This window comes from Sorex araneus, chromosome 9 (assembly GCF_027595985.1).
Source record: "Sorex araneus isolate mSorAra2 chromosome 9, mSorAra2.pri, whole genome shotgun sequence".
NCBI lineage: Eukaryota > Metazoa > Chordata > Mammalia > Eulipotyphla > Soricidae > Sorex > Sorex araneus.
The window spans coordinates 64257416-64284815 of record NC_073310.1 but is presented as its reverse complement, the minus strand read 5'-3'; the positions used below and the strand labels follow the sequence as shown (position 1 = coordinate 64284815).

General features: G+C 65.0%; 1 protein-coding gene across 6 annotated transcripts in view; it reads right to left on the bottom strand.

Annotated features, from left to right (window-relative positions):
- The window catches only part of FRMD4A (FERM domain containing 4A), a 202948-nt gene continuing 175548 nt past the window's right edge, over window positions 1–27400 (bottom strand). For 3 of the 6 annotated variants that reach the window (XM_055146651.1, XM_055146649.1, XM_055146654.1), the window contains exons 15-23: window positions 15965–16098; window positions 12365–12487; window positions 12070–12298; window positions 11191–11247; window positions 9321–9558; window positions 8279–8446; window positions 5530–6368; window positions 4759–4858; window positions 1–1066 (exon numbers count right to left, since the gene is read on the bottom strand). In XM_055146651.1, coding sequence (XP_055002626.1) covers window positions 964–1066; window positions 4759–4858; window positions 5530–6368; window positions 8279–8446; window positions 9321–9558; window positions 11191–11247; window positions 12070–12298; window positions 12365–12487; window positions 15965–16098 — 1991 coding nt within the window. In that variant the 3' untranslated portion in view covers window positions 1–963. Of the gene's footprint in view, window positions 1067–3876; window positions 3949–4758; window positions 4859–5529; window positions 6369–8278; window positions 8447–9320; window positions 9559–11190; window positions 11248–12069; window positions 12299–12364; window positions 12488–15964; window positions 16099–27400 lie in introns of all 6 variants that reach the window. The other 3 variants (XM_055146652.1, XM_055146653.1, XM_055146650.1) reach the window with 3 other exon arrangements.

Genomic DNA, 27400 nt, shown 5'->3' with positions numbered 1-27400 from the left:
TCGCACGGCGCGGGCACACTGTAAACACGCGGGGACGCCCGGGAGGCGCGAGTCCGTGCCTCGGCCGCAGGCACAGCCGGTGCTCCGAGTCGGCGACACCTTGTCACAGCTGAGCTCTCGGTCACGGGTGACAGACACAGAATGAGCCACAACGGGGACAGACACTTGAGTGGGTCGTGGTGTGCTTTTTTCCCCCCTGGTTTCCCATTAACAAGAAATGAAACAGCTTGTGCCCCCCCAAAAAATGGGGTACACATTTTTACTGGTTGGTTGAGGGGGAGAGTCCCATGGGGCAGTTGCCACCCCAGCCTCCCTGGGACGTGCCCGTGGACATCCTCGTCCAGGGCCCACGCGGCATCCTGGCCGCGCTCCTGAGGCCGGGGTGGGGGGGTGGGGCGGGGGGGCCTCACAGCTGGGCTCGCAGCGCGGAGTGGCTTGAAGTTTCAGGGCAGATTGTCTTTCCTCGGCCCCTTGCCTCGTGTTTGTGTTTTCTTTGTTTTTTAATCTTTGGCAGCGTAGAACTGACCCATGCTCCTCAATGCGCCGGGCGCTGTGACGCTTCCCCTGCTCGCCCCTTCCCTTCTCCCCTCGGCCCGAGAGGGGTCCCCTTCCCCGAGTGCCGGGCTGGCCCCAGCCTCGCGTCCTTCCAGGTCACTCCACGTGTGACCGACGTGAGTTGCCCCTTTGCTCGTGTGGGCTAAGGTCAAGTCCCCGTGGGACGCCCACGCCAGCTTCCCTGAGGGCTGCCACGGCCGGGGAAGCCGCCCAGGGGCATTGAGGATTAATCCCCGGCCCTCCGTGGGCGAGAGAGCAGGGGACACACAGTGGGACCGGAACCTTCCAGAACGTCTCCTCAGTCAGGGGGCGGGGGTGCGGAGACGGGAGGAAAGTGCTGAGGGCTGAAGCTGGCGCGGGAGGCGGTGCGTCGGGGTAAGGCAGATGAGAGGCAGTGGAGGCCGGGGCTCACACCAGCGTCCCGGGCTTGGCTTTCTCCTGCCCGTACCACTGGACATCGGCGAGATCTGGAGGGACGGAGGAGTCCAGGAAGCAGCAGTCGCTGTAGCTCCTGCAGGGGAGAGGGGGTGAGGGGTGACTGGGGCGTGGCGCCCAGCAGCCACGTGCCCTGCTCCAAGCTGCCCGCACCCCCTGGCCCGGGAGCAGCTGACCCCAGGAACTCAGCCCAGTTCCTGCTGGGGCCCGAGAGACAGGATGGGGGCGAAGGTGCTGGCCATGCCCCTGAGCACTGCTAGGGGAGCCTGCTGGGACCCACCCGGAGAGCCAGAGCGCTGCAGATCGTGGGTCTGGACTGCGGAGGGCGCTGGCCTTGCACGCAACTGGCCCGGGTTCATTCCCCAGCACTGGGTATGGCCCCGACTGTGTACAGAGGAGGGCGTGGGGTGTGGAGGGGGTGAGTGGGTGAGGACCTCGCGGGAACTCCGCCAGATCTCGGGACAGACGGAAGGGGCAGGAGAGCGGAACAGCAGCAGCACTGGCCCTTCCCGACACGCCCCGTGACCTGAAAGCCGAGAGCTGTCACTTTCCTACAGACCAACGACGCGTCACCCCCAGGCCCCCCGCAAACCGCCAACCACAGCACCCCGAGAGGAAGCGTCTCCTCCCTGCGAGTGGGGAAGCCGGCGGGAAAGTGGCCACAGGCCCGGAGGCCGGCGGGACGCTAGCGGGGAGCATCGCCCTCCGTCCGCGCCTGGCAGGGAACCGCAGAGGGAATGCTGGCTGGGGGCGGCGTGCGACTCGGCGTCCAGAACGTCCCGGCAAAAGCAGAAGTGCTCTCCGTAAGTGCTCAGGGAACGGGCTCCCCGTGACGTGTCCAGTCACAGCAGCCTTGGAAGTGTAAGAAGGCTCGACTGCGCCTGAGACTGGGCACAGGCAGGCGGAGACTAAGCACCAAGCTGCCGGCCGAGCGAAGGTCAGGGAGGAAGCCCGGGAGGATGCGTCCACGTCTGTGCCGCCCAGCGCGTCCCAGAGGGAAGCAGGACCCAGCCCCTCCCACAGAGAAGCCAGGGCTGGAAGGACGGGACCAAGAGGCCACCAGTGGGACCGGAGGGCTTGGAAAGGGGAGGGGCTTCCTTGCCTGTGGCCTGCAGGGTCGGCCTCGAGCACCTCTGGGTGTGGCCCAAGTAGCCTCCCTCCCGCCCAGCAACAGGCTCAGCGGGAGAGACGAGGCCCAAGGAAATGGCCAGAAATCTCAGCCACGTGGCAGAAACACGGTCTTCCGACCAGACGGGGCCGTTTCCAGACCGGAACCCCAGGAAGGATCCTGCAACTCCTCCGGGCTCGTTGTCTCTCGTTCTCGCCCAGTTACCGTCACTGCAACGCTGGGCTGGAACCCAGAGCCTTGTGTCCTGAAGGCCCCAGACCACACCCTTGGCTCAAACTTCCTAACAGTCTAAAACCATCCCCCGCCCCCTTGGTCTTTGGGCTCAGGGGTTCCTCCTGGCTCCGCACCGGGAATTACTCCTGACAGTGCTCGAGGGACCCTACGGGATGCCGGGGATCAAACCTGGCTCAGCCTCGGGCAAGGCAGACGCCCTACCCGCTGTACCATCGCTCTGGCCCCCTGGTCAGAAACCGTTTCTCATGACGGCTGAGCCGAGTTTGATGCCAGGTAGGAGCACTGGCAGTGGAGCCTCATGGCAGTGATTCTGTGTCTGACCCCAGAGGCAGTAACCCCGGAGGGCACAGACACGCAAAGGGACCATGTCAGACGGGAGGGCTTCTGCGCTGGAAGGAGCCGTCCACCCTCCCGCACGGCCGCGGGGAGACCCACGGAAACTCGGGCAGGTGAGAGTCGAGGCTTTGGCAGACAGCAGGGCACTGAGGTTAACTGCCCCGCCCTCGGGGAAACGCAGGGCTGGGCCGCGCGAGAGCGCACAGCGCCAGACGGGGCACGGCGGGAGGGCGGGGGGGCCCAGGCTGCGGCCTCTGGAAAAGCGGGAAGGCGCGGGCAGGACCCTCAGCACCACGAAACCCAGGTCAGCGCTGGCCTGAAGAGCTGGCCGGGAGGCTCGAAGGCGCCCGCCCGGGCCGGGCCTGGGCCAGGGTCACGGGGAGGGTCACGAGCAGGGGCTCGGGGAAAGTGTGCCGTGGGGGCTCACGGGAGTTAACAGAATGGCCACCTTCGGGTGGCATTTGCGAGTGGCACTGGGGAAAGACGGGCGACATCCTGGCAGCTACCACGGGGAGTGGGCGGGGTGGCTGGGTCGGCGCTGCCGCAGAGCCCGCCGAGGGGCACCTAGCGTTGTCCCCCCAGGAGCCGAGACAGGACGCAGGGGCCCAGCGCCACCATTCCAGAGCGCGGCCCTGGAGCCGAGTCCAGCCGGCCAGGGGTCCTCCGGGGGACGCAGATGTGGCATGACACCTTGGCACGGGCCTCTGCTCCACCTGGCCCCTACGTCCTTCAACCCGCCGGCGGCACCCTGAACCGGGCTGGGGCAGATCTGGAACACAGTCGCCTCCGCACAGAATGAACACCCCCCACCGCCCCCGTCTGGCCTGGTGACCCCTGCCAAGCTCCGAGTGCCACGTCACCCTCCGGTGGGCCTTGGTGGCTGGACTTCAGACTCCCTTGGATCCCAGAAGCCGGGGGCTGCCGCGGGTGTGGGGGGCGTGTTTGGGAAGCGGGACCTGCTTCTGAGAAGCCTTCCTGACGGCGCCAACTCCCCCGGTAAAAACCACCCGGGCGCAGAGCAGGAGCGGCTGGGAGCATCCCCCGGTGGGGGGGGGGCAGATGCCGGGCCCGCCGGCCCACGGGGATGGAGAAACGGGACATGCGCCCCCCACACACGTCTCCTGCACAGGACGGCCCGGGCACAGACAACACACACGCGGCGGGCACGCCTTGAGCCCTCACAGTACCTCTAAGCGTCAGTACTTTGGTGAGTCGGACACTCAGACCCACCGGGGGTGGGCGAGCTGTCTGTGGCTCCTCTGAAGGGGCGAGCAGGGGAGGAAGAGAAGAGAAGGCTCGTTAGAGGGGAACCACACGGACGCGGGCCGGGAACCGAGCACGCCCAGCTCGGGCGCCCCGACCCCACCGCCAGCTACGCCGCTGCCGCGCCAGGGACCGTTGTGGATTTGGGTCAGCTGAGTCTGGGCAGGAACCAGAAGAACTGGGAGGTGGCCCCAGTGGGACCCCCCAGGACGTCACTTCCGTGGGGGCTACTGCTGGCCAGGAAGTGGGGACCACACGTTCCCTAGTCCAGGCGGGGAGAGGCCGGGAGGGCAGATGGAGGGCCCCGGGGTGCGACCCGCCCCCATCGGAAGCTGCGCCTTCCCGGGTGCCACCCAGCGGGGAAGGCACTAGGGGGTCCAGCTCGGGTCCTGGCACCGACCCCAGACAGTGGCAGAGTCGCCCCCCAACCCACTGCGAGCTACAGGCTGGAGCGAACCGTGGCCTCGAGGCCAGGCCCTGAGCCAAGGGGGCCCGTGTGTCCGGGTGCCGCGGGCAGTGGTGCAGGTGGCGCCCACACAGTGGGCACACAGCACTCCTCTGGGCTCCGCGGGGGGCCACTGCTTGCAGGCCTCAGGGACACGAGCCGGCCAGGGCGGGGCGGCCCCCTTCCCCTGCACATGCGCCCTGACCCCAAGGCGGTGGACGCCGGGAACCGTGTGAATGGTCAGTCTGTGGGTCACTCCGCACTCTCTCCAGAGCCCCAGTGTCCGGCGCTGGCCGGAGGCAGCAGGGCTCTCCGTGTGGGCTCCCCATTCTGGGGCGCCCCTCCTGGGGTGCACACTCACCCCGTCTGCCAGGCCAGGATGTGGTGGGGGCTGCTGGGGGGCGTCACTCCGATGTCGCTGGACGGCGTGGAGCTTCTCTGGCTTTGAGGTAAGGCAGCTGCTGGGGCCATGCAGGGAGCACGGGAGCACAGGTCAGAGTTGGGGAGGACGTCCTGACCCTCCCCCATGCTGCCCGCCCTGGTTTCTCCCGACCCAGCAGGTCTCCGGGGTGGTGGCTGCCCCACCCTCTGGCTGTGGGCTGGTGTCAGCCGTGCTCCCCGCTCTGGTTGGGGGCCGCCTCCACAGGGGCGCCCGGAGATGCTCAGGAGCCTGATCCTGGGCACTGCACCAGCCCATGCGTGGCACCAGAGGGCGACCCCCCAGCATCCCTGGGAGGGCCCCCAAAACCCAACAAAAAAGAAAACAGGTTTCTGGGGGGTAGGGCGCTCCTCTCCTCCCGCTGTCCTCGGCGCCTGCCTGCTGGCTGGGGTGGGCTGCATGTGCCAGGGAGAAGCGAACCCCGTCCACTGGCGGGCCGCGCCCACCCGCCGCCTCCTCCCCGCTGCCCTCTCCCTGCGCCCCGCTGGGTGCCAGCTCCGGGGGGCGACCCTCCTGCTCTGTCTCCTGCGGGAGTGCCAGCGGGGGTGGAGATTTATCCCGCAATCGGCGGGGGTCTAACCCCACCTCTTCCTGGCGAGGGGCGGGGTCGGGGAGCCAGGAGGCCCCGCCCTCCCTGCGCCCCCCCACTCCCTAGCACGCGCAGGCGGCCACTGCCGAAGGGCCGTCCCTCACCGGACGTGGCCTTGCACATCTGGGGCAGCCGGGTGACCCTGCTGTGCGCCACGAAGGTGCTCTGGGACGAGGAGCTGTGCTGGGAGCCGCTGTCGGACGACGTGGAGCTGGTGTGCGACAGGCGGCCGTGCTCGCGCTGCGCGGCGGCCGAGCGCTGGTACCACTGGCGCAGCTCGTCGGACACGGCGGCGCGGCCCGGGCCCTTGTCGGGCGCGCCCGCGTCGCGGCCCAGCGACGGAGTCCGCAGGATCTGCGAGCGCGACGGCGTCAGGCGGCCCGCGTCGGCCTCGCGGAACAGGCCGCCCGCCGTGTACGAGCTGGACGTCTTGAACTGCGCCTTGACGCTGTAGTGGCCCTCCTGGTCGCTCTCCAGGCTGCGCACCACCACGGGCGTGGCGCCGCCGTCCACGTACAGCGGGTACTCCTTGATGCGGTACTGCGAGCTGGGCTGGCTCTGGCTGTGCAGGTAGACGCCGGGCGCCGGGCCCCCGCGCGCCGCCAGGTTGGGCATGCTGCCCGAGTTGGCGCTGCCCAGCGCGCCCGCCGCGCGCCCCCGCTGCCGCGCGCGCGCCTTGGACGGCGAGTCCTCGGCCAGCGTGGAGTAGTGCGCGTGCAGCTGCGCCGGGTAGTAGTGCTCGGAGCTCGAGTGGCTGGTGCACGACGAGCAGTCGTCCATGGGGTCCGAGCCGTTGCTGCTACGAGTCCGCGGGGTGTAGAAGTCGGGGCTGCCCGTGTCGTTCTCCGAGCCCAGGAGCTTGCCCTGCGACTCCAGGCTGGAGCTGCGGTGCCGGAAGTGCAGGGCGAGGCTGTGCAGCCGCGTGGGGCTGATGTCCACCGACCTGCGGGACACGCCCAGGCCGCCGTGAGCGCGGATTCTGCGGCTTCCCCGCGGGGGCGGGGCTGGGTGTGCGGGCACCCCAAGGGGGACGGGGCTGGCTCTGTGGTCACGCCACGTGGGGAGGGGACCGGCACTGCATCACCCGCGTGGGGTCGGGGCTGGGTCTGCGGTCACCCCAGGGGGGACAGGGCTGGGGACGGGGCTGGGCCTACAGCCACCCTGCGTGGGAACAGGGCTGGGTCTGCGGTCACCCTGCGTGGGGTCGGGGCTGGGTCTGCGGTCACCCTGCGTGGGGTCGGGGCTGGGGCTGGCTCTGTAGTCACGCCACGTGGGGAGGGGACGGGCACTGCATCACCCGCGTGGGGTCAGGGCTGGGTCTGCGGTCACCCCACATGAGGGTGGGGTTGGCTGTGCCGTCACTCCGCATGGGGATGGGACGGGCTCTGCGACCACCCCGTGGGGAGATGGCGCTGCGTGTGGTGGTCACCCCACGTGGGAATGGGATGGGGTCTGCAGTTACTCCGTGTGGGGACAGGGCTGGGAGGTGTGGCCACCCCACATGGGGGCGGGCGGGCTCTGCGGCCACCCCGCTGGGGGATGGAACGGGCATGCCCGGGTGTGGGGCACGGTGAGGGCGGGCTCTGCGGTCACTCCACAGGGGACAGAGCCGAGGGCCTGCAGGGGCTCCCCAAGGTCCCCGGGGAGCACCCAGGATCTCCACTTACATGTTTTTCCCTCTTTTATTCCTTCCGCTTTTTTCTTTTTTTTTTTTTTTTTGCCACACCCTGCAGTGCTCAGGGGTCACCCCTGGTCCTACGCTCGGGAGTTACGACTCCTGGCGGGGCCCTGGGGGCCGTGTGAGCGCAGGGGATTGAGCCTGTCTGGCCCATGCACGGCAGTGCCCTCCCTTTGCGTTTCTGACCCCCGGCCTGAGGTAGAAGCAGGCCCAGGCTCGCTTCCCCTCGCTGGGGAGGGCGGGGAGACGGTGGGAGCCCGCGTGCTCGGGAACCCCGGCTTCTACCCCGTACCACAGTCCCGGAGCACTGAGGCAGGACAAGCATCGAGCACCACCGGGTGGAACCCCGACTCTAGAGTAAGGAGCACCCAGAGAGGCCAAGTTCCCTGTTCTAGGATTAGGTTAGAAAACTCCCATCTTCCTCATAGGTCGAAGCAAACAAAAAAAAGCAGAACGCCAGTCTGGGTGGATCCCCTGGTGGCCTTCCCCAGAAACTCACCCAGCAGGGCTCCGTGGCCCGTGGACCAGGGAGTGGGGGAAGATGGCCCCGGAAAGGTCATTCACCGCCAACCCTGACCCGCACCTGCCCCCTCCCCCCGCCAGGGGAGCCCTCCAAGGGGCACTGACGGTCACACAGGGAAGGGTCAGTCAGTCCCGACTGCCCTCGGGCTCCTGTGGGGTCCCGGCACCTGCTGCTGTACCCCCCGCTCCCCACCCCCTCACCCACTGGGGGGCCAGGCCCTCAGAAGGTGGGGCCTCAGCACCCCCTGGGCCTGCCGAGGTCGCTCTTCTGCTCTGCTCTCCTCACCCTGCGTGGTGACTGACCCTCCGCAGGCAGGGCTGTCTGCGGCACCCCCAGATGCAGGGGGGGGGGGACGTGCCCACCTTGAACCCTGAACACGGACATGGGAACCTCCCCTGCCAGCATGGGGCTTTCGCTCTGCCCCCTCTGTCCCTGGGGGGGGGGGCTGGAGGAATTCAGTGACGAGCCCCCTGACCCTACGGGGACCCCCGTACCCCCTCCTGGCCGCCAGCCTGGCTCCTTCCTGCCTCCACTCCCTGCCCACGGATGGGCGGCCTCCGGGGGTCACCCTGACTGGGCATCGTGGGAAGGAGTCCCTGGGGGGAGTCCCCGTGCCTGTGGCCCCGGGCCATCTGGGCTGGAGGGGGCTCACCTGGTGGAACGGACGTAGTGTGGACTCCGCACCCGCAGGTCGGGGGTGGACGGCACGCTGGACTGCGAGTTCCACTGCGAGAGGCCGCGGACAGGGCTGGACTGCAGGCAGCTGCTCCCCACGCCGGCCTCGGCACAGCTGCCCGTGCTGGGGAAACGCTTGTGGCCGCTGCAGGGCAGAGCGGGGGACGCTGCTCACTGCCCGCCCGAGCACGACCAGGGCCATGCACTCCGCCCCTCACCACACTGTGACCTGCCTGGGGCCCCGCCGTGGGGCTTTATGGGGTGCACGGAAATGGAATGGGGAAGCGAAGTAGGCAGGAAGGCCGCTTAGAGGGCCCCCGAGCCCCCGGCCACAGTGACCAGCCACCTAGAGGGTCCCTGTCCCCCCAGCTGCAGTGACCAGCGCCTAGAGGGCCCTGTCCCCCCAGCTGCAGTGACCAGTCACCTAGAGGGCCCTGTCCCCCCAGCTGCAGTGACCAGTCACCTAGAGGGCCCTGTCCCCCCAGCTGCAGTGACCAGTCACCTAGAGGGCCCTGTCCCCCCAGCTGCAGTGACCAGGCCTAGAGGGCCCTGTCCCCCCAGCTGCAGTGACCAGTCACCTAGAGGGCCCTGTCCCCCCAGCTGCAGTGACCAGGCCTAGAGGGCCCTGTCCCCCCAGCTGCAGTGACCAGCCGCTTAGAGGGCCTCTGTTGCCCCAGCTGCAGTGACCAGCTGCCTAGAGCCCCCTGCCCCCCTGCAATGACCAGCCGCCAGTGCGCGAGGCGACAGCTGTTGGGTGCAGGTTCCTCCCAGCTCCGAAGCCCTCTGGACTCCCCCAGCAGAGTCTCCTCTGCGTTTCAGACCCAGTGAGTCCCCACGGCGTCTGCAGCCCCCCAAGGCCAGCCGCAGTCCTGCCCACGGCTGCACCTCCAGGGTGGCACCAGCAGGGGGCGCTGCTGGCACAGCCCCTGGGTAAAGCAGCACCAGGTGGGCGTAGGCTGGGTGGGTGCCAGGGCCCTGTGCCTGGGGACGCCCCCACTCCACCAGCCCTGCCCCGTCACCTGGAGTGGCCGTAGGAGGAGCGTTTCTTGACCTTCTCGTACGGCTCGTCCAGCGAGGACTCGCTCCACATTTTGGGCTTTATGGGGGACTTGTCGTAGTTGCTGCGGTGGCAGGGCGTCTGCCGGAGCCCCTCCAGGGACTGCGGCGGGGGCGGCCTGCTGTGTGACGGCGGCCGAGGCGGGAGGCCCTTGTGTGGAGACTGTAAGGGGGACAGTGTGCTGATGACATGAGGGTCATCTGCACGAGAACGGAGAGAGCATGAGCAGGGGTCCTTCCTTCGGCAGGCCCGGCCCCCGCCCGCGAGGGCCCGGCTCACCCTCGGGGAGTTTTGTTTGGTGGGGGGGTCACACTGGCTGTGCTCAGGGCTCGGGGCCCTCCGCAGTGCCGGGGAGATGGAACCCAGGTGGGCTGCATGAAGGCAAGCGCCCGACCCGCCCAAGGGCGGAATCTAGCGATCACTGCAAACCCTGCGTTCTTGGGGCTGGAGCCATAGCAAGCGGGGAGGGCGTCTGCCTTGCACGCAGCCGACCCGGGTTCAATTCCCGGCATCCCATATGGTCCCCCGAGCACTGCCAAGAGCAATTTCTGAGTGCAGAGCCAGGAGGAACCCCTGAGCATCGCCAGGTGTGACCCAAAAAGCAAAGAAACAAAAACCCCCTCAAAATCCTGCATTCTCGGGGGCTGGAGCGATAGCACAGCAGGGAGGGTGTTTGCCTTGCACGAGGCTGACCCGGGTTCGATTCTGGGCATTCCATAGGGTCCCCTGAGCACCGCCAGGAGTAATTCCTGAGTGCAGGAGCCAGGAGTAACCCCTGTGCATCGCCGGGTGTGACCCAAAAATGGAAAAAAAAATCCTGCGTTCTGTCTGGCTTTGGCGGGAGGGCGTCCCTCTACTAAGGGTCTTCTGTTCCGCCACCTGGGCCGGGAGGTGCGGGTGAAGCCCACGGTCTCTCCCGCCTCTTCCTAGCGGAGCTGCCCAGAGCGTCTGAGCCACAGTGGCTGGGGAGACGGGGCCCAGGACTGCAGGGCAGGATGTCAGCCCCCCAGGATGGGCAGAGAGCGGGTGCACCCACCGCCCCGTGGGTGAGGGGGCAGGCTGGGGCTGCTGAGGGGAAACCCTCTGGGTGAGAGAGGGAACGTCTGTTTGAGAGCCAGACATCTGGCTGGGGGGGGGGGGCAGGAGGGGAGGGAGAGGGGCACAGCGGGCAACCTCGGGATCCCAGACCCTTGTCCTGCTGGGGGTGTCCCCGCAGCCCAATCCCAGGTCCCCTTCCGGGACCCCCCACCCAGTGCATGCTTACACACACACACACACACACTCTCTCTCTCTCTCTCTCTCTCTCTCCCTCTCTCTCTCTCTCTCTCTCTCTCTCTCTCTCTCTCTCTCTCTGTCTCTGTCTCTGTCTCTCTCTGTGTCTCTCTCTCTCTGTCTCTCTCTATCTCTCTCTCCTCTGCATTTGCTCGCCCTGCCCCACAGCTGCACAGCCAGGCGCTCCCCTCCCCTCCCCCCACCCACCCCGGGATTTAGTCAAATCCTCTGTGGGGAGGGGGGCTGGCCTTGTAGCAGTCCAGGCACTTCCTGAGCCCGTTTCATGCCTGGAATTCCTCCCGGTTCTGTGTCGGGCACAGAGGGCCCATCCGGTGTTCTAGAATCTTCCCAGAATGGCCCTGATGACCGCTAGCTCTCCCCGTTGTTCAGGAAGGGCCTGGGCAGGCGTCTCCTCGCCCCTGACCTTTCCTAGGCAGCCGGTAGCCCCCTCACCCCCTGGGCGCCCGCCCCGTCCCTTCCACTCCCCCCCACCCCCAGTGCCCGCTGCAGGACAGGGAGCAGGCGCTGTCCCAGTGCCGTCCAGCGGGGGCGTCACCTACCATCGTCCAGGGCAAGGGCGTCGGACAGCGAGCTGTCTTCACTGGCGATGTTCCCGTCTGCGGGGACAAGGACACAGGCGGGTCACACAGGCCCCTGGAGACCCCAGGACCACAGCCCAGGAACCAACCGCCGCGCTGCACGTCCAACTGCCCCCACGACCTCGACAACTTTATCTTTTTCCAGAAACTTCTCTGCGCCCACTGAGCTTCCGTCCCCCGGCCCCCAGATCCTCACTCCTGCTTGCTTTCTGGAGCAAACGAGTGTGCAGGGGCTGTGAGGTCCCGGGCGAAGCGTCCACAGTCGGCTGACGGGAAAGTTCCCGTGCAGTGTTGGGGAGGGCAGCGGCTGGTGGGACTGGGGTCTTCCCCGCTGTGTCTACTGCGTAACAAGCTCTCCCGAGCTCGGGGCTCCAGCTAACGGGGGTCCAGCCCAGCCTCCCCCAGCTTTAGGAGAGGCAGAGTTTGGCAGAGTGGGCGGGCACGCGTGTACCCAGCCGTCCTTCCCGTGGGGGCGGGACCAGGCGCGGAGGTTAGAACAGGGATGCGAGGACACAGCTGGGCTGGGGTAGGACAGGCTCTGGGCTGCGGCTCCGCTGGGAGAAAATGGCAGCAGTGTCCCCTCCCCCTCAGCGTTCCCTCCCCCTTGAGCATCCCCTCCGCCTTCAGTGCCTTCTTACCCTCAGCGTCCCTGTCCCCCTCAGCGTCCCCTCTCCCTCAGCGTCCCCTCTCCCTCAGCGTCCCCGTCCCCCTCAGCGTCCCCGTCCCCCTCAGCGTCCCCTCTCCCTCAGCGTCCCCGTCCCCCTCAGCGTCCCTGGCCCTTCAGCCCCGGGCTGAGTGAGGCTCAGGCTACCCCGCAGCGCCCGCGCGGCTGGCACTGACCCTCGATGATGAGCGAGGCCCTCTGCGTGGGCTTCTTGCCGGCCTTGACGCGGTTCTCGTTGATGGCGTTCTCGATCTCCTGCAGCTTCTTCAGCGCGTTCAGGTAGGACGTCTTCCGCTGCTTCTTCAGCTTCTTGCTGACGTTGGGGTCGCTGGCGAGGCGGCGCGCGGCCTCGGTGATCTGGGACTGGATGGCGAACTCCCGCTCCAGGCGCTCCAGCTCGGCCTCCTGCGGCAGGCGGGGTCAGCGGGGCCCGGCCACAGCCCCCTCCCGGCTCCTGACCCGCGGACCCACCTCGCCCTTGGGCAGCACTTTGTGCTCGTCCAGCTTGAAGGCCGTCCCTATTCTCCTCCGGACGATGGGCGGCTCCTCCCCCGGGTCCAGGGGGTACTCGATGGGCAGCTTGCCCGTCAGCTCCTGCGCGAGAGGCGGGGCCGGAGCTCGCACAGACCGCGTGTGTCCGGCCGCTCACATGCAGCGCACAGGCCCGGACACGCGGCCAGGCCCAGCGGCGTTGCGGGACCCGTTTCCCCAACGCGACTCAGTGCTCCTGAGTCTATAGGGCCACCCCCCACCCTGCGGCCCCAGGGCCAGGCGCGGCTAAGGGCTCGGCTCAGGCATGTGCCGCTGCCCGCGGGAGACCCCCGGCCTGTGACCTGGCCCTTCGCAGACCCACGTGCTGGAGGGTTTCCCAAGGCCCTTTCCGGGGCCGGAGAGACGGTACAGCAGAAGGCGCTTGCTTGCACACGGCTGACACGGGTTCGATCCCTGGTGCCCTCTGGGGTCCCCCAGCCCCTCCAGGAGGGAGCCCTGAGCACCAGTGGGTGTGGCCCCAAGCCCAAAATAGTCGTAACAATAATAATCAGGGAAATCCAAGCCAGTCTCCCAGCCTCTGCAAGTCCCTGGCAGGCGAGCACAGAGTCCCGAGTCAGAACCGCAGGAGAGAGGGAGGGCACCGGGGCTGCACCCCACGTGTCTGAGGAGGAGCACTGTATCCGACCCTGGGGAGGAGTACTGCATGTGACTCCGGGGAGGAGCACTGCATCCAACTCCGGGGAGGAGCACTGCATCCAACTTTGGGGAGGAGCACTATATCCGACCCTGGGGAAGAGTACTGCATCTGACTCAGGGGAGGAGCACTGTATCCGACCCTGGGGAGGAGCACTGCATCTGACTCCCGGGAGGAGCACTGCATCCGGACTCCGGGGAGGAGCACTGTATCCGGACTCCGAGTGTAGAATGATGACGTGGATGCGTGGTGCCCGAGTCTGTGACTGGAGACTCAGCGGCAGGCGGCTGGGGTGGGGTGGCCGAGGCGCCCCGGGCCGCGTGTGGCAGGACAGAGGGAGCTGCAGCGTCCGCAGGCTCAGAGAGCAACGCTGGAGTCTGGCTCGGCAGCGAGCTCGAGGCTGGCCCAGGCCTGTGAGCCACATGTGGGCCCCATGGTCAGGCCACAGCAGCAGAGAGGGACACCCACCCGCCACCCCAGGGAGGCCGGCTATGGGTGGGAAACTGGAAATACCGTCCGGATTCGGGTTCCTGCTGGCCTCCTGGGAGTCTGATCCGGCCCCCCAGCTCGTATGTGTGCATGGGTGTGTATGCGTGTCCTGAGGCCAGGCAGTGTGTGTGCCTGCATGTGTATAGGTGCATGTCTGTGTGCGCACATGAGTGTGTGCTTAGTGTGTGCATGTGGGGAATGTATGTGCTTGCACACTTGTGCAGTTATGTGGGGTATGTGTGCATGGCTGCGTTGTACGTGCATGCAGTATGCATGCATGTATATGTGGTGTGTGTGTGCATGCAGTATGTGTGCCAGTAAGTGTGCGTGACTATACATATGTGCATCTACCGTGTGCAAGCATGTGCATGGGTGGCGGGTGGCATGCAGTGCATGTGTAGGTGAGCACTGAAGCATGCATGGTTGTGACAGGATGTGCATGAGCCTGTGTGTATGCTGGTCTGCATGCACTGCTATTTGTGTGTGTGTGTGTGTGTGTGTGTGTGTGTGTGTGTGTGTGTGTGTGTGTGTGTGTGAGCGCGCATGCCTGGGATTGGAAGGCATGTGTTCCAGACTGGGGTGTGTGTGCTACTGACTGCAGAGCACCCCTGCTCCCCGGGGTCGGTGTGGGAAGGGACCCGCCAGCGCAGCACAGTGGGGGTCTCAGCGCGAGGACGCGCGACTTTCTTCCCTTTTGTTCTCCTTCAGGAGCACCGTGGTTCCGACGTCGCGGGCGCAGTTAGAGCTTTCGCCTCCTTCCCTGGGAGTCTGTCCGCAAACAGCACCAGGGGCTCCTTGTTGTGGGACCGTCTCCTCCGTGAAACTCACGAAAAGGCAAAGTTGTCAGAATGGCGGTTTATGGCCTCCAGGGACTTGGTTTGGAAACAAAGAACTTCTTTGAAAAAAACAAGCTCCTCGTTTCCCCGCTCTGCGCCCGGCTCCCCACCGCAGTTTCCGAGGGAGCGGAGCAGGGGGAGGGCGGCGGCAGGCCGGCCCCTGAGCTTCCCAGCCCCCGCCTCATCTGTGCTGAGCGCACCCTGGCCGTTGTGTCCATGTGCACGCGTGCATGCGTGTGTGTGTATGTGCGCGCGTGTGCGCACGTTACTCCTTCCTCACTCTGCTTTTCTCGGGAGCGAGGCCCGCACGTTTCTCCAATTTTCCGAGGCCGGCTCGCTGCTGGGTTGCAGGGTTTTCCTTTGCTGAGAGCAAACGAGGCTGTTTACGAATTATTAAATGCAGACGCCCCAGCCGACACTGTTTTGGATCCTTCCAGCAGATTCTTCACCAACAGGCTGTGGACAGGAGTGGTCTCTGGGCACAGGCCCCGCCCACGGCTGTCCGGGGCTGGCAACGGCTTTGTGCTAATGGGGGTCTGCAGGCTGGGGTTGAACGCAGTCCAGAATGTAATTAAGCCCGAGGAACTGTAACATGAGCTGCAGCCTCAGGGAGGGAGTCTGGCCTGAAGGGGGAGAACCCATGGGAGGGAGCACCCTCCCGGGAGCACTCCCACGTGGCAACGCCCAAGCTCAGGTATGCCCAGGGACCGCCCGCACGCATGTACACACACACACACACACACACACACACACACACACAAATGACGTAGTGGTGGCATCAGAGTCCCAGGGAGAGCCAAGACTCGGGGTCCTGGGGCTGCCGAAAACGCTCCAGAACCCGCCCTTAAAAATCCCACCAGGCTAGGATTTCATGAGAAAACCCTGAGCTTCACAGGGATGAACGTTTCCGGGGAAACAAGGGTCTCCTTGTGGCCGAGTCACTCCTGAGTCTGCTCTGGGTGTCCACGGGGGCCAGGGCTCCCCCTGACACAGGCACAGCTGGGCCGAGGCCGGGGTGCCCAGGGACACAGGCGGGAGTGAGACAGCCGTGCGGCCCTTGGGGGTCTGCCAGGACCCGCCCACTGTGTTTCAGGATCCCCCGGGGCTTCTGTTTCTGACGGGCCCCTAGTCCTGCCCCCGCCTGGCTCTCTGATTCCTACACGGCTGGATGTCCACCTGCGAAGGGCCACGAGGCCCACGCCTCATGCCACACACCCACAGAACCACACAGCCCACAGCCACAGAGCCACGAAACACGTCACGTGCCGTATACCTATAGAACCGCACAGCCCACAGCTTATGTCCACAAGGATCAGGCCACATGTCACATACCCACAGAGCCACGAGGCCCATGCCACATGCCACGTGCCTGCAAAACCACACGGCTTATGGCCATATACCTGCGGAACCACATAACAGCCCACACCCACCCACGCCGCCCACAGTGCCACGTGACCCAGGCCATATGCCCGCAGAGCCACGCGGCTTACAGCCCACACAGCCCACAGAGCCCCGCGGCTTACAGCCCACACGGCCCACAGAGCCCCGCGGCCCACTCACCGCTTCCCGCAGGCAGAGTTTCTTCAGCTCCTCCAGCCGCTGGCGCAGTGTCTCCTCCAGCGCCTCCTGCCGGGACTTGAGGGCGGCCAGCATGTCCTTCTTGGCCGACTGGGAGCTGTCAGACTCCTGAGAACCTGCAGAGGGCCGGCAGGGGTCACTCGGGCAGCAGGCGGGCACACACTGTGCCAGCCAGGAGCTGGAGTGCAGCCCGCCAGGGGGCCCAGGACTCGGGCGTGAAACTGAGCAGGTGCCATCCGGAGCCCAGCGAGGGGCGCCTGTTGGCGGCGTCCGGTGCCGTTTCTGGCTGGGCAGGGTGGCTGGACGGTTCATTCCGGGGGGAAAAGGGTCTCTCAGCGGCCCGCGCTGTTCCGCAGGCTCGTCTCGGCCCCCAAACCAAAGAGAACTAACGGCGAACATGTACTGAAAAATGGCTGGAGGGATAGCACAGCGGGTAGGGTGTTTGCCTTGCATGTGACCAACCCGGGTTCTATTCCTCCGTCCTTCTCGGAGAGCCCGGCAAGCTACCGAGAGTATCCTGCCCTCACGGCAGAGCCTGGCCAGCTACCTGTGGCGTATTTAATATGCCAAAAGCAGTAACAAGTCTCACAATGGAGATGCTACTGGTGCCCTCTCAAGCAAATCGATGAGCAATGGGATGACAGTGATACAGTGATTCAAGGTTTGCTCTTTGGGGTCACACCTGGCGGTGCTCAGGGCTCACTCCTAGCAGGGCTCAGGGGACCCTGTATGGAGCTGGGGATCGAACCCGGGCTGGCCGTGCGCAAGGCAAGCCAGTGACTTGTCTGCCAGACTCTCTCTCCAGCCCCTTCGTTACTGACTTTTAAAAAACTTAATCTGAACCCGAGCCAGTTCTCTCCTAATCTAAGTGACGTCTCTCCACACACCAGGACTCGTCGGCAGGAGGGTCGAGCAGCGGAGGCTCCCGAAGACACCTTAGTGGACACAACCCAGGAAGCGAACCAGAGGGGAAAGAGCTGCAAGGACCCAGGGACAGGGCAGATCCCGAGCACCTCTGAGGGCTGGAGCGACAGGACAGCGGGGAGGGCGTTTGCTTGGCACACGGCCAACTGGGATTCGATCCCCGGCATCCCATAGGCTCCCCCGAGCACTGACAGGAGTAATCCAAGTGTAGAGTCACGAGGAACCCCTAAGCCAGGCGTGACCTCCCCCAAACCCCCCCCAAAAAAATAAACCCACAAAGCATTCCGAGTCCGGGGCGATGAGGAACAAACAGGGGCTTCGAATCTGCTCCCGGGACCCGACCAGGGGGTCCATGTAACAAAAGGTGCGAGCACTCAACAGGGAGCACCTCACTGGGAGGAGGAAAATCCATGCGGACGTGGGCAGCCACCACGGTCACACAGCGCTGTGGGAAGGCTGGCGTCACAGAGCCGTCACTTCCCCGGGCTTCAGTAACGGTCCCTCGAGCCAGGCGAGAGATCCAGGCAGGACTGCGGGGTGGGCGGCGTGGGGGGTCTCCTTTACCCCGGGTGACATCTCGGTGCACTTCAGTGAGGGGTGCCGGGGTTGAGAGAATGCCCGGGGGCACCGCCAGGGGTGCTGGCAAAGCAGAGAGGGCGGCCTGGAAGTGTGAGGCTGGGAGGGGCTTCCCACCCCTCCTCGGGTCCCTGCACACACTTCTGCCCCGGAGAGGGGGGCATCCGGAGTGAGGTGTCACAGCGTGATGCCACCGGCACCTGGGAGAAGGGCCAGTCCCCGGAGGACGACACGGCAGCGAGGACGGGCCAGGGACCCCGGGCCCAGCAGTGACCGGTCACTGGGGCAAGGAGGCGGAGGGGCGTGAGCTCAGGACTCCTGACACGAGAGACAGAAGGGGTCCGTCCCCAGGGTTCCGAGAGAACACACTGCTTGGGGCCCAGGCCGGCGCCCTGACTGCTGGGCCACAGAAGCCAGGGGGGCCACTGAGTGGCTTCGCTTCTGTCGCCTGTTTGCTGACCTCTTATCTGTCATGTCTGCTGACGAGGACGTGGTTTCGCCTTTGACAAGCTCATCCCTGACTGTCCTGGTGCCACGGGTTCTGGGGGACGCGGCTTCTGCAGTAAAGACACCCACTCGGCCTCTCTGAGCAGCGCCCACCGTGTCCGTGAAGGTCCTTCCCGCACAACCAAAAGGAGAACAAGACCTGCCGCCTGGCCCAGACCCGCACGCCCGCCTCCCCGGGCGTCTCGGCCTGGGCTTCCCCCACCCCTGCAGTGCAGACTCCCCTGCCACGCGTGGACATGGGTCCACGGGAGCCACGGGATGGGGCCTCAGAGAATCCAAGCACATCGTGCGGGCGGCAGGACAGCTGGATGCCGGCCACAGCGCCATCCCCCCTGGGGGCGGGACACGGAATCGCCTGGGGGTTTCTGCAGCCCGGCAGTGGCGTCTGCAGATGCGGCTCACTGGCCTGGCCCTGGTCCCCCCCAGCCTGAGTCCTGAACCTGCGCCTGACGCCCCCTCGGCGTCCCCCCGCCCGGCCCGCTCCTGTGACTCCGGAGCATCCTGCAGCAGCCTTCTCTGCTGCTCCCAGCTCTCGCCACCACACCCGGGGGCACTCACGAGGCGTCCCCCTGGCCCACCGCCCCCAGGGCAAACCCCCGAGAAGGAACTCAGACAGGCCCGGGAGCTTCCTAGTTCCAGGAGACCTTCCTGGCTTTTCCCTCACCCCTGACTAACCTCTGCGTAGGAAACGCCGATTTGCTAAGGATGAGCTAAGAATTCGCTCTGTTCTAGAACTTTCAGGACCACGGCAAACTCTGGGCAGGGAAGCGCCTCCCAGGGGGAGGATGTGCTTCCTCCTGATGGGATGAGCTAAGCCTGGGTCCGGAGTTACAGGCTCATTAGCGCTGCCTCAATTATTATTATTCACAGTAATTAACCTAACTACCCTGGCCGCATGAGACAGGCTGGGTGCCTCCGGGGCTCCCCCAGCCGGCACTGCCACCCTGGCTGGCATGATCTCACCCCCTTCTCTTCTTCCGGTTGTTGGGCTGCACCTGGCCGGGCCCAGGGGCTCTCGCACGCAAATGATGAACTCGGCCCCCGAGACATTTCCCAGGCCCTGGCCTACCACCTGTTTGAGAAGGAGGAAGTTTCTAGTTTTACTTATGGATGCCGGTGATTGCTCTTTGTCCGTGAGAGAAGAATCTGATAACGGGAGTGCTTCGGCAGTTACTGATTGTGGAAAAACCTGGACTGGGAAGTTCATCCAGAAATGGCACGAAAGTGTTGTTTTTGTTTAGAGACTAATTGGTCTTCATTGACAAACGTCTCTGAACCAGGACTGGAACTGAAATATTGCTTAATGTGTGTAAACTCTCTATATGTAAACTCTGCATTGTAAAATGAAAAACAATTTCTGAAAAAAAAAATAAAGAATTACAGAGAACAACAACAAATAAACAATTTCTGTAAAATAAGGTTAGATTTTCTTAAGATTTTCTTGAGGTATTACTGGAAAGATTTGTGAAAATGTTTGTATTATTACTGGTCATTTTAAACAAAAAAGGGGGAAATGTTGGTATACAACATCCCATAATCTCAGGCCTAGCTAGGCTTGGATGTAAACGTTGTTTTCTGTTACTGTTACTTTAACTGACTATACTTCAGGGTGTGTAACTGACTTTGATACTGTTTCCGTTGACTAAGTTAATTTGCATATTCTGCCTATGTGGCTGAATATCACTGGTTAGTACATCAACCTACTTAATAAAAGGGGGTTGAACAGGCTGTTCTCCAGCAGGCCACAACGCAAGACAGTCATGTGATCCTCCCAAAAAATGTATATTTCTTCTGTTACTAAGTCTTAAACGCCAGGGACTGTCAAGTAAAACAAAACTGCAACATTGTTGCAACAGGCTCTCGCATGCAAATGATGAACCCGGCCCAGGGAGAGGTTTCCCAGGCCCTGGCCTACCACCTGCACCTGGGAATGCTCCCCGAGGAGCCGCTACTGGAAACGGGATGTGAGCCCCGCCCCCTCGCCCCCAACATCACTTCATTCCACCTGTTGGGTTTTTTGTTGTTGCTAGGGGGCCGTGCCTGGCGGTGCTCAGGGGCTAGCCCTGGCTCTGCGCTCAGGAATTACTCCTGGCACTCTCGGGGGACCATCTGGGGTACTGGGGATCAAACATGGGTCTCCACCTGGTTTGGGGGCTTGGGTTTTTTTTTTAGGGGGGTTGGCTTGTTGGGTCACTCCCAGAGATGCTCAGGAACTACTCTTGGCGGTGCTCGGGGGGACCATATGGGATGCCGGGTGGGCCTCATGCAAGGCGAACTCCTTCCCCGCTGTGCCATTGCTCCGGCCCCCTCGCCACCTATTTGTAACATCCACGAGAAAAGAGAAAACGGGTTCACTCCTGTGGGTCAGTGCAGGCCCAGGGGGTGCCCGGCACTGGGCCCCCTCCAGCACCCCTCCCCCTTCCCCCTTGAACCCTGAAAGTGAGGGACGGAGCCGCGGCCGCCGTCTCCGTGCACCCAGCCTCTGGGTTGACAGACACCTCTGGGCCGCCCGGAGGAGGCAGGAGGGGCCGGGAGAGGCCAGCTCCGGGGCCGGGCGGGCGTCGAGAGGGTGCGGGGGCCGGAGCTGTGGGGGCCTCCGGGCTGTGACTGGCCACCAGCGAGCAGGAGGCCAACAAGAGGGCCAGGGCCGGTGAGGCCCAAAGGGAGGGTCCGCCGCACATTCGCCAGCTCCGCACAGAGCCAAGTCCTGTCTGCACCGGGACTCGGGAGCCATCTAGAAGCTTCCAGTTGGGACAGTGTGTGCGTTTCACTCTGGCCTTCGCAGGGACAAAACAGCACAAGGCGACAGCCCTAGGGCCTGGGAATGGAGAGGCTGCGGGCCACGGCCGAGCCCACGTCCACGCTGCCCCCCAAGGCCCTCCTGGGCACGCATCTACTCAGTCACCGCCGCAAGTCCACACAAGGCCATCCCTCAGGTCGCACCTGCTCCCTCCTTTACCTCCCCAGGAAGGGCCCGCGTGTCCCTGCAACTGGACAGTCATGGTCCAGCAGGACCTGAGGGACTGACCGCTCCATCCTGTCCACAGGCCAGAGCAATCCTGGTCCAGAGGAGCTGCCCCTGGGAAGAGCAGAATGGGAAGGAAGGGGTGCTGTCTCGAGGGGAGGGAGAGGAGAAGAGGGAGACAGGGAGAGAGGGAGGGAGAGACAGAGACAGAGAGAGAGGGAGAGGGAGAGGGAGAGAGAGAAGGAGAGGGGGAGAGACAGAGGGAGAGAGAGAGAGGGAGGTGGAGAGAGAGAGGGAGGGGGAGAGAGAGAGGGAGGGGGAGAGAGAGAGGGAGAGGGGGAAAGGGAGAGAGAGAGGGAGAGAGAGAGGGAAAGGGAGAGAGGGAGAGGGAGAGAGAGAGGGAGAGAGAGAGGGAGAGGGAGAGAGACAAGGAGAGGGGGAGAGAGAGGGAAAGGGAGAGAGAGAGGGAGAGAGAGGGAAAGGGAGAGAGAGAGGGAGAGAGAGAGGGGGAAAGAGAGAGGGAGAGAGAGAGAGGGAGGGGGAGAGAGGAGAGGGGGAAAGAAAGAGGGAGACAGAGAGGGAGGGAGAAACAGAGGTGGGTTAGAGAGCCAGGGAGGCAAGGAGGGAAGGTGGGGAGGGAAGGAGACAGGCAGACATAGAGAAGAGAGTGGGGGGAGGGACCCTGGTCAGAGCCAGCAGGAGTTCAGCCACCTTGGGGGAGATGAGGCAGTTCCAGAAGCGCCCGGGCCACCCCTGCAGAAACAGCCCCTCTCCCTCCAGCGGGAAGTGCAGGTGGGCCAGCTGGGAGGATGCACCCCCCACCCATGCACACGAGCCGCAGCCCCCTCCTGCAGCCCCTCCCGAGGGACAGCCGGCCAGCACATGCCCGGATTTCCTGGCCCGGCAGGGAACAGGCTACCTGTGCCCAGGGCAGGGGGCAGGCGTCCTGGCCGAGCACGGGTGGCCAGGGGCAGGGGAAGAGGCTCGGACAGTGCCTCGGAGACGGGCCTATGCAGGGTGAGGCGTAGAGCGAGGAAGGAAGCGAGAAAGGCGGGAGCTTCCCGCAGATTGCAGGAGCGGCTGGGGTGGGGGGGGCGGGGGGGCCCCCCGGGCAGCTGCATCTGTCCTCATGGCCTCAGCAACGCCTTCCTCGAAGGAAAACCCACACCTGGGCACCACCGTGGAACCCCCAGGGAAGGGGCACGGGGTGCCTGGGAAGGGAGGGGGAGGGGGAGCTCTCTCTCGGTGCTGGGCTCGGGGTCTGGGGGCTTCCCGAGGCGGCCCAGTGCCCTGCCCGGCTCTATTTCACCAGAAGGTGCAAAGTATAAACGGAGCCTCGGGACAGCGGGGAGGGCGTCTGTCTTGCATGTGGCTGACCAGGGTTTGACCCCGGCATCCCATAGGGTCCCCGAGCACCGCCAGGAGTAATTCCTGAGTGCAGAGCCAGGAGAAACACCGCCAGGGGTGACCCAAAACACCCTCCACCTCCAAAAAAAAAAAGTAATTGAGAAGAAGCCAACCTTTCAAAGAAGCGGACTGGAGCGATAGCACAGCGGGGAGGGCGTTTGCCTTGCATGTGGCCGACCCGGGTTTGATTCCCCCATCCCTCTCAGAGAGCCCGGCAAGCTCCCGAGAGTATCCCGCCCGCACAGCAGAGCCTGGCAAGCTCCCCGTGGTGTATTCGATATGCCAAAAACAGTAACAACAAGTCTCACAATGGAGACATTGCTGGTGCCCGCTCGAGCAAATCGATGAACAGCGGGGGGACGACAGTGCGACAGTGCAGCAGAGAAGAAGCAGGAGGGAGAGAGGGGGCAGGAAACAGCCGATTCTGAGAACGGTCAGGGTCGGGATGCACCTGGGCAGGCCTGGAGCGCCAGTGCGGGGGAGGGCGCGGCGCCCGGCACCGCATATGGCCCCTGAGCACTGCGGGGACGATGCCTGGGCATAGCTGCGTGTGGCCCCTACACAAATACGCCTGGTTAGGACCACTGGCTGCAAGGAACCCCCCCACCCCCATCACTGCTGTAAAACCAGGGGCTTCACCTTTAGCCTCAGGGTTCTGCTGGCTGCTGGCCGCAGGGAGGGGCCGCAGGAGAGGTGCCGTGGGACTGGCCAGTGGCCGCGCGAACATCTCACCCCCGAGACTGCTCTTTGGTTAGGCCTTCTCATCTAACTTACTCTTTATCTTTTCCCTCCCCTCCTCCCTCCCTCCCTCCTTCCTTCCCTCCTTCCCTCCCTTGCTTTTCATTCTTTCTGTTTTCCTACACCTGACGATGCTCAGGGATTCCTCCTGGCTCTGCACCCAGGAATTAGTCCTGGCGGTGTTCAGGGGATCCTACAGGATGCCGGGGATCGAACCCGGGTCAGCTGCGTGCAAGGTGAGCGTTTTACCGGCTCTGAGCCTTCGATATTTTTGCTCCACACAGCGGCACGACTGGACCGTTGGACAGACGGGCTCCCTATTCTCACACCTCGGCAGGCAGCTCCGCAGCCCACGGGGTGTTCCTCACGTCTCCTCCTTCACATCTCGGCTTGAGAGGGTGATTCTGTCCCCCGGCAGCGAGACTGCGCCATGCCGTCACCCCGTTCCAGACAGCCCGCAGCCCCGTCCCACAGGAGGGGATTCCTGGCTGTCCCCGGGGTGAGGCCCGGCCCTGTGCAGGCATCGGGCCGGCCTGGGTGGGAGGGGAGGGGGCAGCCGGGCAGCCCGGGCGGGCGGCCGAGCCAGGTGGCAGAGAGGGTCTCTGTCTGCAGGCGGCGGGTCTCCAGCCTGCTGCTATTAATAACCTCTCGAACAAAGGGCGGAAGCGCTGCCCGCACGAGGCGCGCGCCTGCAGAGGTGAGGAGCGGAGGGGCGCGGAGCCCGGCCCGAGTGTTTGCTCAGGACGGGAAGTCTCGGGGCTGGGGGGCTCCGGCTGCGCCAACCCCCTCATCCTCAGCACCTTCTCCCGAGCGATCACAATGGGGATGACTCAGCCGCCACCCACCCATCCCTCGGCCGTTCCTGTTTGGAGACACGGCGTGTCCTTCATGGGGGGGGGGCCCTGGCCCTCCCGGCCACACCCGAGGCCGGCATCGTCTCTCAGCTGATACGGATACTGTGGGCGCCACTGCCTGCAGCCCCCCAAGCAGTGCCCACCCTCGCCCCACTACAAAGGGGCCGGGCGTGCTGGGCCGCAGTGAGAAACACAGGCACGGGGAGCTCGGCGGGGGGGGGGCGTCCAGGCCTCCCCCGAATTTTGTTGAGATGGTGAGGGTCCCGCCAGGCCCCTCTCGGCGGCAGGCGCTGGGTCATGGGCACGCCCCTCCGCAGCCCGGCCGGAAGCACCATCCGGCAAATGGCTTTGGGTGCCAGCTCCAAGGGCCCTGCACGGCAGCCCTCCACACGCCAGCCAAGGATTCAGTGACTCGGGAAAGATACCCACAGGCCAGAGAGCACAGCAGCTGACACGCTTGCGCGGGCTTGATCCCTGGCACCACAGAGAGTCCCCTGAGCCAGGAGTCAGCCCTGAGCACCAAGCCGGGAGTCAGCCCTGAGCACAGAGCTGGGAGTAAGCCCGAGCACAGAGCCGGGAGTCAGCCCTGAGCACAGAGCTGGGAGTTAGCCCTGAGCACAGAGCCGGGAGTTAGCCCTGAGCACAGAGCTGGGAGTTAGCCCTGAGCACAGAGCCGGGAGTCATCCCTGAGCACAGAGCTGGGAGTCAGCCCGAGCACAGAGCCGGGAGTTAGCCCTGAGCACAGAGCTGGGAGTAAGCCCGAGCACAGAGCCAGGAACGAGCCCTGGAAGCCACGAGTATGGCTCAAACAGGAGAGAAACAAGAACCCCCCGCACCCCGGCTACGGGACCCTGCTCGACGTGCCAGCCTGCTCGGCGCGGGGAGCGCAGGCTCCAGCTGCTTCCATAAAAGGTCGGGCCTGTCTTGGCCGCCTTCACATGCTGGCCTCGGTCACTGCCTGTCCATCGTGTGCCCTCGTTAATGCAAAACCGCGCTCCAAGCTCCCGGCAGCTGCAAGGTCTGATCTGCTCCCCGGGACAGTCTGCCAGGCCCAGCGAGCGCGGAAGGGGCGCAGGCGGGGACGGGCAGGTGGATGGGGCACGAGGAAGGGCAGGGGCGCAGGGCGGCCCTGGCAGACCTTCATGCTCAGACTGTCTTTATCGTGAAGCGTACAGACCGGGGCTGATTCACAGCACCTTCCTGTGGCGTCCCAGGCACGTAATTCCAGCACCACCCTCGCCCCGCCAACCCCGTCCCGTTGCCAAATTTAGTTGGGGGGAGTTTCCCGTGCGCTGCTCTGCCTGGGGGTGCTCAGCCCCGCCCAGAAGCACACGGTCCCTCCGGCGGACCCGGCACGGTGGCCTTTTCATGAGTCATCAAAATTAATTTTTCTTTTCCTTTCCTTTCTCTGTTTTGCTTTCAGGTCACCCCTGGCTGTGCTCGGGATTTACTCCCGGCTCTGTGGGACTTGGGGCGCCACCGGGGGTGCCTGGGATTGAAGCCGGCTCCCCGCGGGCCAGGCGCTCTCCCTGCCGGACTCTGGCTCCGGCCCCTTACTCATTTCTTGCAGCTCAGGAACAGGGCGGCACTAGCTCACGGTCTGCTGGGACGTCCGCGGTCCTGATGCTGACACCGCACCGTCACCACCGCCACCAGCCCGCAGCCCTCGCCACCTGCAAGGTCTGCCGGCAGACGACAAGGGTGCTGAGCCTGGCAAAGCCCAAGACACCACACAGGCCCACCACAGAGAGGGGTGTGTGCGTGGGACACAGAGCTGAATGCACACGCACACGCACACCCACGGCCTCTGAGGACAAGCCACGCGCACACCCCGCCCGGGCCACACCCCCAGCTCCAGGACATTTGTAAGACGCAGCTCGTGTGAGATTCTTCTCTGCAGAACTTAATTTCTGCCAAGGCGAATCACGGACACTGGTCTTGCCAAGGGTTTTCTTGGACTGGACATCAAAAGCGAAGGAAACAAAAGCAAAAATAAACAGGGGAGGTCCACTTCTGCACAGCCCAGGCGCCCAGCGGAGGAGTGAAGGGCCCCCGTGGCCCCCCGAGCCCCGGGAGGGGAGAAAGCGCCGCCGACCGCGGGTGGGATAAGGGCCTGTAATGTCTGAGCTGCGTGAGGGACTGGCTCCTGCCCGCCCCACGGCCGAACGGGCCAACAGCCTGATCGAGAGCCGGCGGGGGGGCCGAACTTCCTTCAGAGAAGAGCAGACAGCCGAGGGGACAAGAGTCGGGGCTCCCTCAGGATCCCAGGGAGCCCTCGCCCCCCCGGGAGTGGTCAGTCTCGGAGACCGGCCAGCGCAGAAGGGGCAGAGGGTCAGGGAGAGGCCAGGACACCTGGAGAATGGTCCCCCCAGCAGCACCATTTCCCTGCGTGGGGCAAGCTGCTTCCCCGGGGAATTCTGGTTTTCAGAGGAGAGAAAAGCGGCGACTGGGAAAGAGCTTTGCACCCCATGCCTCACAGGGCGTCGACAGCAGCCGGGACAGACACGGTCCACGTGGCCCGGGGCCCGGGGCCACACCTGGCAGCTGTGAGAGCCACAGGGCCTCGGGAGAATGCCACGACGGGCCAGGCGCCCCGGGAGCTCACTTCCCGGGCCCCGACAGCGCCACCCGGTGAGCTCCCAGACCCGCGCGCCAGCAGGTGCAGGGGCGGGGGCGGGGGGGAGGCTGGGGCAGAGCCGGCAGGAGCACAAACTTCCTGTTATTGTCAGAGCTGGGGACTGAGCAGGGCCAGGGCAGCGGCCCAGGAATGTCCCCCGAATGCCCGGAAGGGACGTTTATCAGCACCTTCGTGTCTGGCTGGGGCACGAGGCAAGAGGCACCAGAACCTCCCAAGCAGGCCACAGGGCACCTCGCCGGTTTCCTGGGTGCAGGCAGAGGGGCCAGCGGGGACAAGGACAACAGGGAGTGTCCGAAGTGTGAGGGGCCTGGGAGAGGGCACGGGGCGGAGACCGGACTTGGGGCCTCCTCACCACCAGAGCCGCACAGCCAGGGAGAGGAAGATGTGGGAAGGGGGCCGGGGCCCCCCTGAGCGGGAGGCCTCCAGGACGTGATCCCCAGCCCAGCCCCAGGGTGGGGGGAGCACGGCACACCTAAGGGTTCTAGAAATCTCCTGTGTTGACTGCCAGCTGTTTCCTGTCAGGGGACAAGGGGCGAGGGGGAGGGGGTGGGGGAGGGGAGGGATGGGAGGAGGGAAGGAGAAGGGGAGGGGAGAGGAAGGGAAGAGGAGGTGAGGAGGAGGGGGAGGGAGGAGGGAGGGGGTGGAGGGCTCCCCGCCTGGCTTCAGCCCTGGGTCAGCCGCGGTCACCCCCTCCTCTGGCCTCAGGTCCCCACCCAAACAGTGGGGCACAGGGGGCTGGGCCTGAGGTACTGCCCTAGGCAAGCCCCTTCGTGGTTCCCAGTCAGGAGGTGTCTGGCGAGAGGGGCTTC